This window comes from Onychomys torridus, chromosome 8, assembly GCF_903995425.1.
Source record: "Onychomys torridus chromosome 8, mOncTor1.1, whole genome shotgun sequence".
NCBI classification, from domain to species: Eukaryota; Metazoa; Chordata; class Mammalia; order Rodentia; family Cricetidae; genus Onychomys; species Onychomys torridus.
The window spans coordinates 49,874,861-49,892,408 of record NC_050450.1 but is presented as its reverse complement, the minus strand read 5'-3'; the positions used below and the strand labels follow the sequence as shown (position 1 = coordinate 49,892,408).

The 17,548-nt window shown below is 45.6% G+C and overlaps 1 protein-coding gene across 5 annotated transcripts in view; it reads left to right on the top strand.

Annotated features, from left to right (window-relative positions):
* Positions 1-289: 289 nt before the first annotated feature.
* Prpsap2 (phosphoribosyl pyrophosphate synthetase associated protein 2) overlaps positions 290-17,548 on the top strand; it is a 34,803-nt gene continuing 17,544 nt past the window's right edge. The window contains exons 1-6 of one of the 5 annotated variants that reach the window (XM_036195765.1): positions 357-490; positions 6,129-6,224; positions 6,446-6,596; positions 7,481-7,533; positions 10,174-10,240; positions 13,839-14,011. In XM_036195765.1, coding sequence (XP_036051658.1) covers positions 6,478-6,596; positions 7,481-7,533; positions 10,174-10,240; positions 13,839-14,011 — 412 coding nt within the window. In that variant the 5' untranslated portion in view covers positions 357-490; positions 6,129-6,224; positions 6,446-6,477. Of the gene's footprint in view, positions 491-6,128; positions 6,225-6,445; positions 6,597-7,480; positions 7,534-10,173; positions 10,241-13,838; positions 14,012-17,548 lie in introns of all 5 variants that reach the window. The other 4 variants (XM_036195766.1, XM_036195769.1, XM_036195767.1 and 1 more) reach the window with 4 other exon arrangements.

Below are 17,548 nucleotides of genomic sequence, written 5' to 3'. Positions count from 1 at the left end.
CTTGGCAACCTGCTGCCAAAACTTACTTTCACAGCGGTTAGGCTAGGCTCTCCGACCACCACACCTCTCTGCTCATCCGTATCTCCATACTTGTGTCCATTCTTCCACTCCTGCACCCCCAGCCCCCACACACACCTTACACCCCTGGGCGGGCGGGCCACTCCCACAGTCTCAACCGAACTCTCGGTCACAGTGCCCCGCCCCTCAAGTCCGGCCACGCCCACACCACATCCCCCCTCCCACTCCAACGGGCCACGCCCACAGCCTCGGAGGCAGCGCCCTCTCCCCACACCTCCTGCCCTCTCTGGTCCGCGCCCCGTGACCACGCCCACGCCAGCCAGCTGCCCTCAGGCCCCGCCCCCGGCCTCGCAGTCTCGAACGCCGTTCTCGCGCTGGGGTCGCCATTTTGCTGTAAGACGCCGTGCGGAGCGCTGTGCTCTCCTCCTCCGGCAGCCGAGGCTGCGGCGGGCCGGGCTGGGGTCGGGACCAGGTAGGCGGGCGGGAGCCGCGGCGGGCGGACTGCGGCCCGGCGAGCCTGCGCGGTGCCGTGCGGGAGCCGCGGTCCTTGCTGCTCCTGGGCGAGCCCGGAGCGCCGCGTTCGGCTCGACCGACCTTAGTGGCTGGGAAAGGAATAGATTGCACTCCACTCAGACGTAGGAGGAGCGGTGTAAGAGACTCTACCCAAAAATGCCCTTTCGTTGTTGATAAGGACTCATTTTTCTTATTTTGATATTGGCGCAGTTGGGGTGTTCAGCTTTTGTGAGGGATACGAAAACACTGAACCGGGCTTTGAGGCCTGAGGAAGTGTGAGTTCTAGTGTCTTACGGTTTCTTTCCTTTTTTTTTTTTTTTTTGGCCATGCGGTGCTGGGGCCGAACGCAAGGTGCTGCAGGCTATGCAAGAGGCCTGCCTGTGAGCCAACCCTGCCCCAGTGCTTCAGAATTTAAATGCACAAATAAAAATGATGCATGCTATTGAGCCCCACTATAGGACACCCTTCTTGTCTTTATCCTTTTAACTGCACTGGTTTGTACCATTATCACCCAATATTTGCAGAGATAGGAACACTGTAGCTATTACCTACCCTGAGATTTAACATAGAGCCAGTGTTTAGTCCCTTAAATAATCTTGCGGTTTGTGGAGCAGGTGGAAAAAAATCTCGAGTTCGAGGCTGGCCAGCCTGGTCTGCATAGCGATTTCCAGGCCAGACAGGGCTAAAAAGTCTTAAGGAAAAAAAAAAAAATCTTGCAGTTCCCATTATTGACCATAAAGCTCTTTACTTGGGATAAATTCCAAAAACTGACAACATCCAAAAATAGTTCTGTGTTCTTTCTTTGGCACTTAAAATGTATCTTTTTCTGGGTAAGGTATGTTTGTAATAGACATTTCAAAATCTGGGTATTTGTGTGATTCTCTCTCTTTTTTTTTTTTCTAAGACTTATTTATCATGTATGCAGTGTTCTGTTTGCATGTATCCCTCCCTGTAAGCCAGAAGAGGGAGCCAGGTCTTGCTTGTATTCCTGTAAACCAGAAGAGGGAGCCAGGTTTTGGATGTATTCCTGTAAGCCAGAAGAGGGAGCCAGGTCTTATTACAGATGGTTGTGAGCCACCATGTGGTTGCTGGGAATTGAACTCAGGACCTCTGGAAGAACAGCCAGTATTCTTAACCTCTGAGCCACCTCTCCAGCCCCTTGTCTGATTCTCTTGATTGTGGAGTTTCATCAGGTTGCCAAGTCTTTTGTGTGTGTGTATGTGTAATGGAGAGTCATGCAACCTTTTTTTTTTTTTTTTTTGGTTTTTTGAGACAGGATTTCTCTGTGTAGCTTTGCGCCTTTCCTAGAACTCACTTGGTAGCTCAGGCTGGCCTCGAACGCACAGAGATCTGCCTGGCTCTGCCTCCCGAGTGCTGGGATTAAAGGCGTATGCCACCACCACCCAGCTATTTTTTTTTTTTAACAATTTATTTATTACATATACAGTGTTCTGCCTGCATGTATGCCTTTATGCCAGAAGAGGGCACCAGATCTCATTACAGATGGTTGTAAACCACCATGTGGTTGCTGGGAATTGAACTCAGGACCTCTGGAAGAACAGCCAGTGCTCTTAACCTCTGAGCCATCTCTCCAGCCCCCAGTGCAACCTATTATTGTATGCAAGGAACTGTATTACAAGTCAGACTGCAGCTAAGCTCAGTCCTGTAGGGGCCACTGTCCTGAGGAAGAGGCCGAAAGTTGCAGAAGCTTTTATCTAGTATGATTTTGTTTAAGTCTAGAAAGTAATGACAACCTGTCTTATTAAAACTACTTTCCCAGGTGTGGGGCTAGGTTTGAGTCCTAGCACCCCACCCACGTGGCAGCCCACAACCACCTCTAATGCCAGGCCCACAACCATCTCTAATGCCAGGCCCACAACCACCTCTAATGCCAGGCCTACAGAATCTGATCCCCTCTGCTGGCCTCCAACGCTACCAGGCTCACATTCGTGCAGACAAACATGCAGAGGAAACACCCACACACATTAAATAAGATTAAAAGTATTACTTCCCCAGGTTTAAAATAATCTTAAATCTGTTTCCTGCTTCTCCAAGTTGTCACAAAAAAAAAAAAAAAAAAAAAAGGAAACTCGGCAAACAGCATTAGCCAATGAAAGCATTCTGATGATAGATGTGCAAAGTGCCGGGCACCACAGAGGATGGAAGAGTGTTGCAGTTTCGGCTCTGCCCTACAGTTTCTTGATGGTTATTTTTATTTTGTCCTTTTTGTTTTTGGTGTTGGTTGAATCCAGGCCTGCAGCACAAAGCACCCACTTTTCACAAAGGTACACCACCAATCCAGTGTCAGCTTTTTTTCCATGCTGCAGTTGGAACCCAGGCCTGTGCATGGGCAGACGCTGTACCACGGAAGCAGATTTTCTTGGAGTGAGGGACATCACTAATAAAAGTAACTCCTGTACGCTTTTTGTCAACACATGAATTTCAGTTCTGTTTGCTAGTTAGTGTACCTGAAGTGAGGCTTTGTTCAGCATACGCTGGTTGAGCCTCTGCTGCCCAGACCTTCAGTTTTGGTGGAGAGGCTGTCTTTGTTGTGTGTGTGTGTGTGTGTGTGTTACACCCTGGATGCCTCAGAGGGGACACAACACACACTGAGGCTTCTAGTCTCTAGTATGAATGTTGAAGTCTGATGGTGATTTTGAAATAGTGAATCCATCTAAAACAAGTGATCTCCTTCAGTGTGGAGACCTGACAGATTATCTCATTCAGAGAGATGATTGGCTTCATAAAAGGTGCTAGGATTCTTCTGGAATTTCATCTATGCATAAATAATTTTTGCACATTCTAGAGAAAGTTTAGGTTAAACAACAAAGTAATTATAGCACATGGGAGGGCGGAGGGGGAACATTCTCTGTACTCTATTTCACATTGAAACTTTGTGCCAATGGGTACCTGCTAGCCCTCTGCTAGTGATCCTGAGCCTGATAAAAAAGCATATCACAGTTGGAGGCTGGTCTTGGTGCTGGTGCTGGTGGTGCATGCACACCTTTAATCCCAGCATTTGGAGGCCATGGCAGGAGGGTATTTGTGAGTCTGTGGTAAGCCTTCATAGTGAGTTCCAGGCCAGCCAGGGCTACATAGAGAGACCCTATCTCAAAAACAAAATACAGAATTTCTAACAGGGTGAGGGAGAATGGAACCAGTAACTGTCCTTAGAGGTGAAGAGCTTGTGAGTTGGGCAGTCACAGTGATTCTTCTGATGCCCTTTATTCTGCCAGCCCTCTGCTGTTCAAGGGTGGGCATACATTAGGATTTGAATGGAACCCAAGGCCTGCCTCATGGTAGGCAAGCCTTCTACCATTGAGCTTCTACCATTAAGCTACACCCCAGCTCTTATGTCAAAGTTTGACTTTAGAAGCTGTTGCTCTGGAGTCACCTTTGGAGAACAGGCTGTGTGCATTTGAACCACAAAAGGAAAGGCTTCAGGAGATGCCCTAGAGGGACACATGGCTGAGAAAGACTGGGCTGTTGTGTGAATGAAGAGTAGTATGTTTCCTTTAAAGAACCAGAGGCTACAAGGAGAGGAAGAATCGGAGTGATAGGCCTCAGAGGTGTGGGCTCCAGGCCCAGGGACTGGAGTCCTGTAGACCTAGCAGAGAGAGGCTGAAGTTCCTCTGAGAGTCCTTCCAGGTCCTCTCAGGATCTTTGTGTTGTTATTTAGGACTTCTTATTCAAAGTTGAGGTAGTGTGGAAAGGTGACCATCCCTTGCATATTACTGAATTTAGTAGATAACCAAAGCTGCCACGTGACTTTTGGGAGCCTGCTAACCCTCAGCCATCACTCCAGCCCTGCCAGTCTTAGTGTTTATTTTCTACCCCACCCTATTTTCTGAAGCTGAGCTGCATTCTCTGAAAGCCAGGATTGAAATACTTTTTACAGAAGGGACAAGAGAATTCAGGCCTTGTGGCTGTGCTCAGCATATCTAGGAACAGTTGGTAAGCAAATGAATTGGCTTGTTTATGAAAGCAGGCTTTGGGAGGACTGGGCTTGACTGGGTAGTATCCGTGGAGCAGTGGACTCAGCCACATTCCACAGTGTTCACCAGTGGACTCTTAACTAGCATTAGTTGGTGGGCTGTACAGACATTTCTGTTAGTGACTTGTAAGTTTAAGGGAACTTGCCCTGTAGCCTGTGTTGGAACCTTAGGCTTTCTCCTTTGGAATGTCTCTTAAAGGGTGCTCTGCTGCAGATGTGCTCTCCTAGCCTGCTGGTGACTGCACTGAACTACCCCGGACCAGGTGGTCCCACTGCCGCATGCGTGCGTGCCTGCGTGCATGTAGCCTGTCCCAGATGATGGCGGACTGACAGCAGCAGAGCCACACTATGGAAGTCCAGGTGGCAGTTCGGGAGAACAGAATAGGTTGCTTGACTCAAGTTGTTTGGTGAAAAGCAAATTACAGATATTCACAAGGATACTCCACCCACCCACCCCCAACAGAATTTCTCTGTGTAGCTTTGGTACCTGTCCTGGATCTCACTTTGTAGACCAGGCTGGACTCGAACTCACAGAGATTTGCCTGACTCTGCCTCCTGAGTGCTGGGATTAAAGGTGTGTGTCACCACTGCCCGGCAGGGATACTTTTTTGAACTAGAAACATTGAATGTGTTTTTCCATATGTGTATGGAGTTCATGTGTCTGAATGTGTGGAAAGTGCCTGAGGCATGTGTTTGTTGTGCTGAAATAACCCTCCCTGCTGGGGAGGAGTCCTGGAAGAGCCTTAGTTGTGATGGCTCAGGTTTTTACTAGGAAGATGTATTTCTAGGTTTTTGCATAATAAATGTTTTAATTTGAGTAATAAAAATTAAAACGCAGCTGTACCAGCACACCCCCCAAGAGCTGGCTAAGCTGAGTAAACCAGGGAAGACAGGGAGAGGAAAGATGGATATGTGGGCTTGGCTCCTCATAGCTTCCACCCAGTCTGGCACTCACTGTGAGAGGACTCTTAACCCAGAGGATGGTGACCTTTAGGCTAGGCCCTGCTCTTGTCCTGCTGTCTGTCATTTGGGGGCCACTTAACATTCCCTACAGCATTATTATCTTGTCAGCCTTGTTGTAGTTGAGAAGGAACATGACAAGGCAGATCACTTATTTATTTATTTGTCTTTTGAGGCAGTTTCTATGTCAACCCTGCTGTTCTGGAACTTGCTCTGTAGACTAGGCTGGTCTTGAATTCACAGAGATTCTCCTGCCTCTGCCTCCCAAGTGCTAAGATTAAAGGTGTGTCCTGCCATGCCCAGTGAGTCTTTTACTCATTATTGTTATTAAATTTTTATTTATGTCTGCACGTTATGCTTGCCTGGTGCTGAGGGCAGATGAGGGTGTTGGATTCCCAGAACTGGAGTTACAGACATTTGTAAGCCATTTTGTGGGTGCTAGGAATTGAACCTAGGTCCTCTGAGGAACAGCCAGTGCTCTTAAGCCCAGAACCACCTCCAGCACCAACAGGATGAATTGTAGATGTGATACAGAGCAGCCTCAGGGTGGGGGTGTGGGGATCTGGGCCATTTATTCTTTGTTTAAGGATCAGCTAGTCTATGTTCTTGCTAATGGCTCTGCCATTTTTCTGTGTTAATCCAGGAGGAATTTTGTTGGCAGAGAATAACAGGAGGTTGTCCATAATTGACTTTAAGCAGCAAACAGTAAAACACTGAGCTCTTCAGCTCCGCCTTTCTTGTAAGTTTATCATTTATTCCCAGTGGGTATGAAAAGTAATGAAGTTGTGTGGTACCATTTGCAACCTTAAACTCCAAGGGTTCTGCTTGCCCGTAGTGTATCTCCCTTAAGGTAAAAGTGGCAACTATTTTCCATTATGGTGGCAGCTAGTTTCCTTCTGCTGAAGTCATTTTTTGTTTAACTGCTCAGGTGAATTGTATATATGTACTCTTTTCTTCTAGGCTCTGAGAAGTGGAAAACCAAGAAGGTTTTGATGTTTTGTGTGGCGCCTCCTGAATTAGAAACCAAGATGAACATAACCAAAGGAGGTCTGGTGTTGTTTTCAGCAAATTCCAATTCATCGTGTATGGAGCTTTCAAGGAAAATTGCTGAGTGAGTTCCAGTTTTACCAGTCAAATCCGTATGCACTATGTGATATTTTAAATTTGATAATCAGATTATCGCTGATTATCAGGCTCAAAAGCATAGCTAACCTGCATATCATCTGAATATACTCGGGGCTACTATATGTGAGTGACCATAACTCCCAGGCATGGTAGGCACCACTGTAGATAAAGTATTGGAGTCTAGCAAACAGAGATGCGTGCAGAATATGAGAATGGTTTTTACTGATTATAGTTTAGTGTGGTTTTTAGAAACTGATTAAACACTTACCAAATCTCTGCTATACATAAAACCTTGATCTGGATGCTGTGAGTTAACCATGAGCAGGCCAGTCAAAAGCTTTCCTTTCATGTAGTTTACATTTTAGTATGGGAGACAGACAAGCAAGCTAAGACAACCAACTAGGTAATTTCAGGTGGTAACAAATGCCAGGAAGAAGGCAGTGAGGGCATACAGATGGGTAGAATAGTCTTCCTTAGCTTAGGTGCTCAGGTACCTTCTAAACCTAGGGGTGTCTAGGAATTGAGAGACCCAAGTAAAGCATCAGATGAAGGTTGAGGCGGAGCTCACCCCTTTATGCAGAGAGAACAACAGGTTCCAAGGCCTGTGTTGGTGTTGGTGCCTGTGGGGAATGTGGGCTATGGACCATGGAGCACTAGGAAGATGGCCTGTGAAGGAGGAGAGCCAGATTGCATAGGCCATGGGTGGTCATGGGGTGAGGTCAGGGGTAGGCAACAACAGATAGGCTATGATATTTACTTTATCTTATAATTAGAATAACTTACTTTTGTCAACTTAGAAGTCATCTTTAATAGTAAAGATGTTGGGTCTATTCTGTTGTCTTCTCAGCTTTTCCCCTTTCTCTTCTCTAGGCGGCTGGGGGTGGAGATGGGCAAAGTGCAGGTTTACCAGGAACCTAACAGAGGTGAGCTTCCTTGGACATATGTATTGTGGGTCTACTTGCAGAATGTTGTCTAATGGGTCATCAAGTAATCCTTGACTGCCAGACAGTTAGATTCAGTTATCTAGTTAGTTCTGACAGCAGGAAGTCAGGCAGGCAAGGTGGAGGATGTGATTTTTATTCCTTACTAATACCGTATAGAAGTAACCTTGGTACAATTCACATGTAGGGTTTAAATGCTGCTTCTTGGGTCTCATTCAGTAATTACCACATAAGTATGTAACTAGCTGGTCAGCTAGTTGGAATGTTAGTTACTTGTTGGTTGAAGTTATTTTGCTGTAGGTAACATGATTAAGTACTGTGTGCCTAATCTTTTAGTTTGTAGGTATGTGGCCATGTGCAGGATTACATGTAAACCCATGCTCATATGTGCTGTATTATCAAACCCAGGACCTTATGCATGCCTACCTACTGAGCTGTACCTCTGACCTCAACTGGTTATTTATTTTCTCTAAGGCCAAGGGTTAATGCCTTAAAGTATTGCTAGGAAATAGTTCTAAGAAATATTATTTAATCTTTGGCATTTCTTTAGAATTGTGGAAATTCTTAGTGAACTTATTCTAGCAGGGGTAATGGACAGCTTATGTGGACATGAGAATCTTACTCCTTATCCTTGGCCAGTAATAAATGGGGCAATCTCTGTACTTGACATATAGTAGGTGCTCAGTAAACACTCATTCTCTCTGTTTTCACTATAGGATTTTGTCTGGTATTTACATCTTAAAAAGCTCTCACCAGCACTGCTGCTCCTCTAAGTTTTCCTTTTTTTTTTTTGAGCTGAGGATCAAACCCAGGGCCTTGCACTTGCTAGGCAAGCGCTCTACCACTGAACTAAATCCCCAACCCTAAGTTTTCCTAAGATGGTGGCTACAGGGCAGAGCATGATTGAAGTCGGGGAGGTTCTCTTGATGAGGGAGAGCTGTGGGAGGATGGGGCTGTGGGACAAGGCAGGTGGCTTCAGTCCCCAGGCTTAGGAGTAATGGGATGGACATTCCCTGGTTTAGGGAAGGGAAACTAGCTTCGGTATTCCTTACTGTCCTAGATGCTGAAAACCTGGGTCAGGGATAGATATGAGGTCCCACAAGTAGCAGTACCAGAATTTAGATCCAAATTTCTTGGCTCTAAAGCTCATTTGTAGCATCATACCACATTCTTTTGTAAGCACACACTTTTTTTTCTAATGATTTTGTTGGTTTTGAATCAGTGCCTTACTATGTAGCCCAAGCTGGCCTTGAATTCATCATGTAGCCCAGGTTAGCTTCAAACTAGAGATCCTCTTGCCTTAGCCTCCTGAATACTGATATTTCAAGTGGGCATCACCACATCCCCCTCCCGCCCCCCATTACTGAGATGGAACACAGAGCCTTGAGCAAAGCATTCTACCACTGAGCTACATCTTCAGCTTGACAACTTTTTTTGTTTGTTTGTTTGTTTGTTTTTCTGAGACTGGGTTTCTCTGTGTATTTTTGAAGCCTTTCCTGGAACTCACTCGGTAGCCCAGGCTGGCCTCGAACTCACAGAGATCTGCCTGGCTCTGTTCCCCAGCACTCGGGAGGCAGAACCAGGCAGATCTCTGTGAGTTCGAGGCCAGCCTGGGCTACCCTACCGAGTGAGTTCCAGGAAAGGTGCAAAGCTACACAGAGAAACCCTGTCTCAAAAAAGCAAACAAACAAAACAAAACAAAAACAAACAACAAAAAAAAGGTGTGTGCACCACCACTGCCCAGCGTACTTTTTTAATGAAAGCCAATATTTCTAATGAAAACTTTCAAACATATGAGATAATTGAAAAAACAGTACTGTGACTGGCCATATTGATGTCTGCCATGTAGCTTTGATGTTTTCCTATCTGAATACATTACTTAATCCCTAGACACCTGGCCACATCGCCTACATCTAAGTTCTTGCACATAAATAGAATTCTTTTGTCACATTTCAAGATGCTAGCTATAATTATGGTTTTTGTTGTTGTTGTTGTTGCTAGTTTTGTGTGAACCCTGGCTTCAAGTGATTGGATTTTTTTCATGTTTAAAATTTTTATATTTGTTTTTGTTTGTTGTGTTCGTGAATCAGGGTCTTACTTTGTGGCCTGGGCTAGCTTCCAACTCTTGTATCCTCTTGTCTCAGCTTCCTGAGTGCTGGAATTCTAGACAAGTGCCACCATGCCCAGAAAGTGATGTGCTTTCCCTTCATATAGAGCTGGACCACACCTTGCCTTTTTCCTACCCCTGTGGAGTGTTCGGTCCTGGATTTATTCCTTGTTGCTAACAATAGGTGTTTAAGAGCAGGGCTATTCCCTGGTCCTCTTTTATTCCACAATACACTACATTTATGCTTCAGTTCTCAGTTGATGCTGGCTGGATGACTGAGTACATCATTTCTTGGCAGGGACTGTCCTCAGTGTGACATGGCAGACACTGCTTACATGTGAGGGAGAAATGTAGATTTGATTTGAAAGTATGGCTAATGGGGAAACGCTTAATGTCAGTGAGTTTTGTTGTCTGGTAGTAGTCCTGGTTTCTGTATTTATAAGGCTGGGAATTGATGCAGACTTAGCATATGTCTTAAAAATTTGAACTATACCTTTCTCTCCTTTTCCCTTTAGAAACAAGAGTCCAAATCCAAGAGTCTGTGAGAGGAAAAGATGTATTTATCATCCAGACCATCTCAAAGTAAGTGGTTTCTCAATGCCTCTTGGGTATCCCTCTTAGAGTCTGAAGACCTGGCCACACAGGGGAAGTTAGTTATAAAACTGGTGTGCTTTTGCTAGTCTTTTGTTTTATTTATTTATTTATGAGTGTCTTGCCTGCATGTTTATCTGTGCACTATATGTGTGCCAAGTACCTGCAGAGGTCAGAAGAGGGCATCAGATCCCCTGGGACTGGCGTTAAAGATGGGCGTGAGCTTCAATTTGGAAGCTTCCAGATCCAGTGGAACCTGAGCCAGAGCAGTACCACAATACTCATGAACACTAGGAGAGCCTGTGCTCTTCACCAGTGAGCCGTCTCTGCAGCCCCCTTTTGCTAGTTTTTCTAGTGAAACTGCCAACTTTTACCCTCTTCCTTGATCCCTTCTTCATTTTGTTTTAAACTCTTGCTTTATTTCCAGGCCAGCCCCAGACTCTTGTTCTCCAGAGATCCTCCTGGCTCTGCCTCCTGGGTGCTGGGATTAAAGGCGTGCGCCACCACAGCCCGACGAGTAGAGGCTCCTAATGACAGAACATATATAGTTTTTCTAGAAATCAAGAATCAAGGTGACTTGGAGGTGGTGGTGCACACCTATAATCCCAGCTCTTGGGAAGCAGAGGCAGGCAGATCTCCATGAGTTCAAAGCCAGCCTGGTCTACAAAGTGAGTTCCAGGACAGCCTACGGCAGATACACAGAGAAACCCTGTCTCAAGAAACTTAAAAAAAAAAAAAAAAAAAAAAAAGGATCAAGTTGGCACTTAGGTTCTGTGACAGGACTGTTATCAGCTCTTTGTCAGGTCCTTATTCTTCTAATCAAATCTTTCCCTCTCCATGTGCTCCATTGAGTTCTCAGTCTTAACTGGGCTGCGGAAAGCCTGCTCATCAGGATCTTCTCTCTGAGATGCCAAGAAATAGACAGACTGAGGATTTGATAGTGTCATGTTCAGCTGCTGCCACCTTGTGTTGGTTGGCTAACTTGCTGGATGGAAAATGGCAGAAGGGGCCTCAGACTAAGAGCCTCCTATTGCTGGGCAAGCACTGTCCCACTAACTTATACTGCATCCCTTGCTTCATTTAGTACAGACTAGTGTGAGCTACTAAAATCCTAAGACAGATTTGAAATGAAGGAGATTCTGCCCAGGAACTGACATCTTCCGGTCATCCATTTGCTTATCTGAGTTTGTGGTGGTAAGCTTGTTGGTTCTCCTGATTGTTGGCCTTAGGGTGACTACTTGTTGGCGTTCCTCTACTTACTATTCCCCACAGAATGCTTTTCTGACAGTATTTTAATTCATCTGGGATCAGATTTGTTCAGTTATTAACAATATTTGGTAAATATTTTCAATAATTGGGTTCCTGTTACATGTGCAAAGTGCTTTCGTGCTCAGAACAGTTAATGATCTAATGAGGAAGACACACAGAGAACATGATAAACAAGACAAGGTAATACATACCTGTAGTCCCAGCACTCAGAGGCTAAGGCAGGAAGATCGTTAGTTCTAGAGTAGCATCATATACAAGGTGTATTTGTCTTGTAGCCCATAGCTTGTGTACATCTGTGGCCCAACACATTTGTAGATGTCAGTATCCTGTCACAGTGCCAAAAGGTTGGCAATCCCTGCATACTGAGACTTTCTCTCAAAGAAAACAAAACAAAAATTAGAATTGGGGGCTGGAGAGATGGCTCAGAGGTTAAGAGCACTGCTTGCTCTTCCAAAGGTCCTGAGTTCAATTACCAGCAACCACATGGTGGCTCACAACCATCTTTAATGAGATCTGGTGCCCTCTTCTGGCCTGCAGTGATATGTACAGCCAGAACACTGTATACATAATAAATAAATAAATTATAAAAAAAAATTAAGCCGGGCAGTGGTGGCGCACACCTTTAATCCCAGCACTCGGGAGGCAGAGGCAGGCAGATCTTTGTGAGTTCGAGGCCAGCCTGGGCTACAAAGCGAGTTCCAGGACAGGCTCCAAAGCTACACAGAGAAACCCTGTCTCAAAAACAAAAACCAGAATTGGATAGATTATCATGGAGACTGTAAACTAGTAAGTGCTATGTGACATTACCATGAAATGGGGAATACTAAGACTAACTGACTGGTGGAGGAATTGTCTTGATTAAGAGCCTCTAAGTTCGCTGGGCAGTCATGGTGCACGCCTTTAATCCCAGCACTCGGATGATGGTAGTAAGAGGGTGGAGGGACAGACAGGGCAGGCCTCAGTGAAGGGGAGAGCAGGGGTGTCTAAGGAAGGCATGTGGAGCCAAGTGTCAAGGTGAAGAGTGAGAACAGATCATAGAGGGACCTGGGAGGCGCAGCCCTTAATGCTGGGCCCTGGCTGTGGGTAGAGTGGGGACCATTTCAGGACCTTGACCCTTTAAAGACAAGCTGCTCTGTTTGGAGTGTGAACTGAGGGCTGCAGGGGAGCAGCAGCAGGCCCTGCAACCCAGGGGGTAGCACTGGAGTGGTCGTGAAGAGAGGAATGCAGCCACCTTGAACTCTGTCCAGAGTAGCCTGAGGAACAGTGGCCAGTGAGGTAGTGGTGCCGGTTTTCTGGTGAGGCAGGCGTTTAGTATAGGTTAGATTTTCACAGTCAGGTGGAACTGCCTTCAGCGAGTGCATTGCCTTGGGAAGTGATCTTGGGCGAGGGATAGGTCTGGGTCCTGTTGAGCATTGTCAGAGTGAAGGGAGGAGGAGACAGACGCTGCAGGAGGTGTGGGACCAAGGAAAGGAGCACAGGAAGCAGCAGTGGTGTCTAGTTGGGGTTCCCATGGCTGTGAAGAGACACCATGACCACAGCAACTCTTCTAAAGGACAGCATTTAATTGGGGCTGGCTTACAGTTCAGAGGTTTAGTCCATTACCATCATGGCTCGGGACGCACAGTGGCACACAGGCAGACATGGTGCTGGAGAAGGAGCAGAAAGTTCTACATCTGGATCTGCAGGCAGCACAAAGAGAATGAGACCTCAAAGCCCACCCCCAGTGCCATGCTTCCTGCAACAGTGCCACACCTACTCCAGCTAGGCCACACCTCCCAATAGTGCCAGGCCCTATGAGCCTATGGGGCCATTTTCATTCAGATTGCCACAAGGAGGCAGAGAGACAGTGTCTACTGCAGGCACAGGTGAGCAGCTGCCTTAGAGGCAGCAGAAAGGCTGGGAAAGAGAAAGACTAATTAGCTGGTGGATTTAGGCAAATGTCAGAGGCTTTGATGAGAGTTGGAGAGCTGTTTGGAGACTGAAGCTTCTTTGGCTGTGCATGAGAGAGAGAGTGGAGAGTGGGATTACACTGTCTCTCTCAAGGGAGGAGGAATAAAAGATGGTGGCACTGGTGCTCTGCAGAGCATGTTGGGAGGGATTGCCCCTGGAGTGTAATTTTAGAGTGATCTAGGAAGTTCCTCTCTACTGCCCAGTAGCTGAGTGCATGTGGTATGGAAAGCTGTCTTCTGATAGTCTCTTTCAGTGAGAAAGTGGAGCTCTTCGAGAAGAGGGATTTGTCCATTTTGTGTCTAATGCTTTAAGTCTTTTATTATGGTCCTAACTACGATACTCAGTGTCTAACACTGTCCACGGGTTTCAGGGATGTGAACACCACCATCATGGAGCTCCTGATCATGGTGTATGCATGTAAGACCTCATGTGCCAAGAGCATCATCGGCGTGATCCCCTACTTTCCTTACAGCAAGCAGTGCAAGATGAGGAAAAGGGGCTCCATTGTCTCAAAGCTGCTGGCTTCCATGATGTGCAAAGCTGGTAAGAATGGCGGGTCGAGGGCCTCTGTCTGCCTGTCTGTCTGTTTGTTTGAGACAGAGTCTCTTCATATAGTCCTGGCTGTCCTGGAACTCACTATGTAGACCAGGCTGGCCTCAAACTCAGGGATTTGCCTGTCTCTACCTCTAGAGGAGGAGACGAAAGGTGTGTACCACTATGGCAGATTTACTTTTTGCCTTAGAAATTTCAAAGCATTCTCTTGAACCGAGTTCTGAACCGAGTGCAAACAGTGAAACAGCTTTTAAAGACGGGGAGTTTATGCGGGGGGACCTCTTCCCCAGGAGCTGTGCTGGCCCTGCAGTACTGCAATTGTACGTTTCTCATCCCAGCTGAGTGGCACATACAGCACCATACCCTGTCCTGGGGGAAGAGAAGGACATCACAAGACTGGTCACCTATTCCTGGTGGCATGAGCTTTAAAATTATCAGTTGTTCTCCAAGAGGCAGTATCGAATGCCTTTTAATCCCAGCACTCGGGAGGCAGAGGCAGGGGCATCTCTGTGAGTTCGAGGCCAGCCTGGTCTACAGAGTGAGCTCCAGGACAAGCACCAAAACTACACAGAGAAACCTTGTTTCGAAAAACCAAAAGAAAAAAATGAATTGTTTCTTTCTGGCACTTCTCATTAAGTGTTTTGAACCATGGGTACCTGAAGTCATGGAAAGCACACTACAGGTAAACCAGTGTCTGGTTTCATTAGAAAACCGCAGAGAGTTCTGCTTCCAGCTCCTAAGACACAGAAGTAATGCAAACAAGTTCTGTTTCATTTTTTTCCTGAATTACTTGTTTAACATTTGTGTTGGCATGGCAGTTTGAGTCGTAGTCAAGTTTAGAAAGGGAAAGGGCTGTCATGTCTGCAGCCTCTGATGGTTCTGTTTTTAATTTTGTGAGAAATCTCCACATTTGAACCTAGACTCTAGTACAGGAACCATCTTCATTTTATAAATAATTGTATTTTGTAAACCACATTTGTTGCTTTCTGTTAAACATTCTCAGGTAACAGCCTAAGTATTTTTAAAAACATTTTTATATTTTTTAAAATTAGTGTACAGGTTATTAGGTTTCATCATGCATTTTAAAGGTGTGTGTGTGTGTGCATGAGGGCAGCTTTGGCTGTTGTTCCTCGGGAGACGTTTACCTTTTTTCTGAGACAGGATTTCTCACTGGCTTGGAGCTGTCCAAGCAGGCTCTGCTGTGTTACTGTTCCTTCTTTCTCAATACTCACTTCCTTCTCCCGGTGCAAACCTTTCTAGTTTCCTAATCCATACGACATGTTGATGTGTACATCTACATCTGCCGTGTGTGTGTGTGTGTGTGTGTGTGTGTGTGTGTGTGTGTGTGTGTGTGCGCGCGCGCGCGCGCGCGCCACCTGTGAGAGAGGACATGCATATTTGTCTCTCTGAGCTGGATTACTTTGTTCAATATAATTTTCAGATCCATTTTCCCACAAATTTAATTTTTCTTTACAGCTGAATAAAATTCCATTGTGTATATGTGACAGTTACATTATCTATTCACCTTTTGGACTTCTCGGCCGATTCTGTTCTCTTATGATTGTGAATAGAGCAGCATTATATATGAATATGCAAGTATTTGTGTGGTAGAACATACCTGCCAAGAAGTGGTTCAACGGGGTAGATGATGGTTCTTTCTTTTTTTAAATATTTACCCATGTTTTAACTACATGTTACATCCGTGTACCACATGTTTGCAGTGCCCTTGGATCCATTGGATCCTCTGGAACTGGAGTTCCAGACTGCTATGTGGGTGCTGGAACTGAACCAAGTCCTTAGAAGAGCAGCCAGTGCCCTTAACACTACATCTCCACGGTGGTTTCTTGGTGGCCGAATCAGTTTGTATTCCCAGGATCAGTGAATGGTGTTTCTCTTTCCCATGTCCTTGGCAGCAATTGCTGTTACTCGTTTCCTTGGTGATTTCTATTCCAACTGGGGTCAGATTGAATCACAAAGTAGTTTTGGGGAGATCTCACTAATTAAACAAGAGTTCAAGGGATTAAAGGCATGCTTACCACACCCAGCTCAAAGTAGTTTTAATTTCTGTTCCCCTGATAGCTCAAGGTATCAAACACTAGAATATCTGTTGTCCATCTACATGACTTTTTTTTTTGGAGACAGGATTTCACTGTCTAGCCCTGGCTGTACTGGAACTCTTTCTGTAGACCAGGGTGGCCTCGAACTCAGAGATCCACCTGCCTCTGCCTCTGAGTGCTGGGATTCAAGGTGTGTGCCACCACCGCCCGACCTTCATGACTTCTTTTGAGAACTGTCTGTTCAGTTCATTAGCTTTCTGTTTGATTGGCAGCTTGGGGGCTTGTTGTCTTGGGATTTTGATTGGTTTTTGGTGTTTAATTTGTACATTTCTTTATATTCTAGATAACACCTCCCCTGTCTGACATAGATGGCAAAGATTTTCTCCTATTCTATAGGTTATCTGTTCATTACACAGTCTAAGTATTTTATGTTTGTAAAGACTTACACCGTTCTCATTGTATGTGTCGGGCCTCTGGGCCTGTGTGTTCTTGTGTGTGGGTATATATGATTATAGCAGGTACTATGACAGAAATTTGTGCACACAAAGGAATGACCCTTCCCCAAGCCGCTGCTTCTTACACTTACTATAGAATACATTTTCCAGTGTAGCTTTGCAAAGAAAGCAAAAACAAAACACAGCTTTAAAAAAAAACGTAAACTCCAGCAACTTTAGCCATGTAGAGCCTGTTATCACTGCTGTGACAGGTAGCTGACAGAAGCCACTTAAGGAAGGGACAGGCCATCACAGCATAAAAGTTAAAGTAGCCGGACCTTGATGCAAAGTGTTATACTGTGTATGCAGTCGGGAAGGAACGTGATGAGTGCTGGACTCAGCTAGCTTCCCCCTTGGGCAGCCCCAGACGCCAGCCCAGAGTATGCTGTCACCCCATTTATGTAATCAAAATAACCCTCACAGGCATGTCCGAGGCTGATCCCTCACATGTGTGTCTCCACAGCTTATCTCCCCGGTGATTGTAAATCCTCTCAAGTTGACAGTATTAACCACTGAACCCTACAAAACACTGACACAGTGTGTGTGAGGGCTCCTGGACTTGGTAGTTCATATTGGGTTTTGTCATCTGGAAACTTCTGGGAGATGCCATCTGCCGTGACAGCACTTTCAGAAACACTGCTTTGTTATGATTCCAATTTTAGCACTGCTTCTTTGTTGTTGTTATTATTATGACTATTTAAGGGCTTATTTTTATTTATGTGTATGTGCACATATGTGTAGGCTGCTAGAGACCAAAAGAGTATCTCAGCCTCTGGAACTGAAATTACAGGTGGTTGTAAGTCTCCTAATGTGTGCTGGGAACCAAACTCACATCCTCTGCAAGAATTATTTGCTGAGTCTCTCTAGCCACTACCTCTGTTTTTCAGTGGAAGTGAAAATCATGCATCTCGTGTTACTGAAATGATGAGCCGTGGAGGTGCCGTATTTCCCTGTAGGAGAGAGTTTGCTCAGTCACT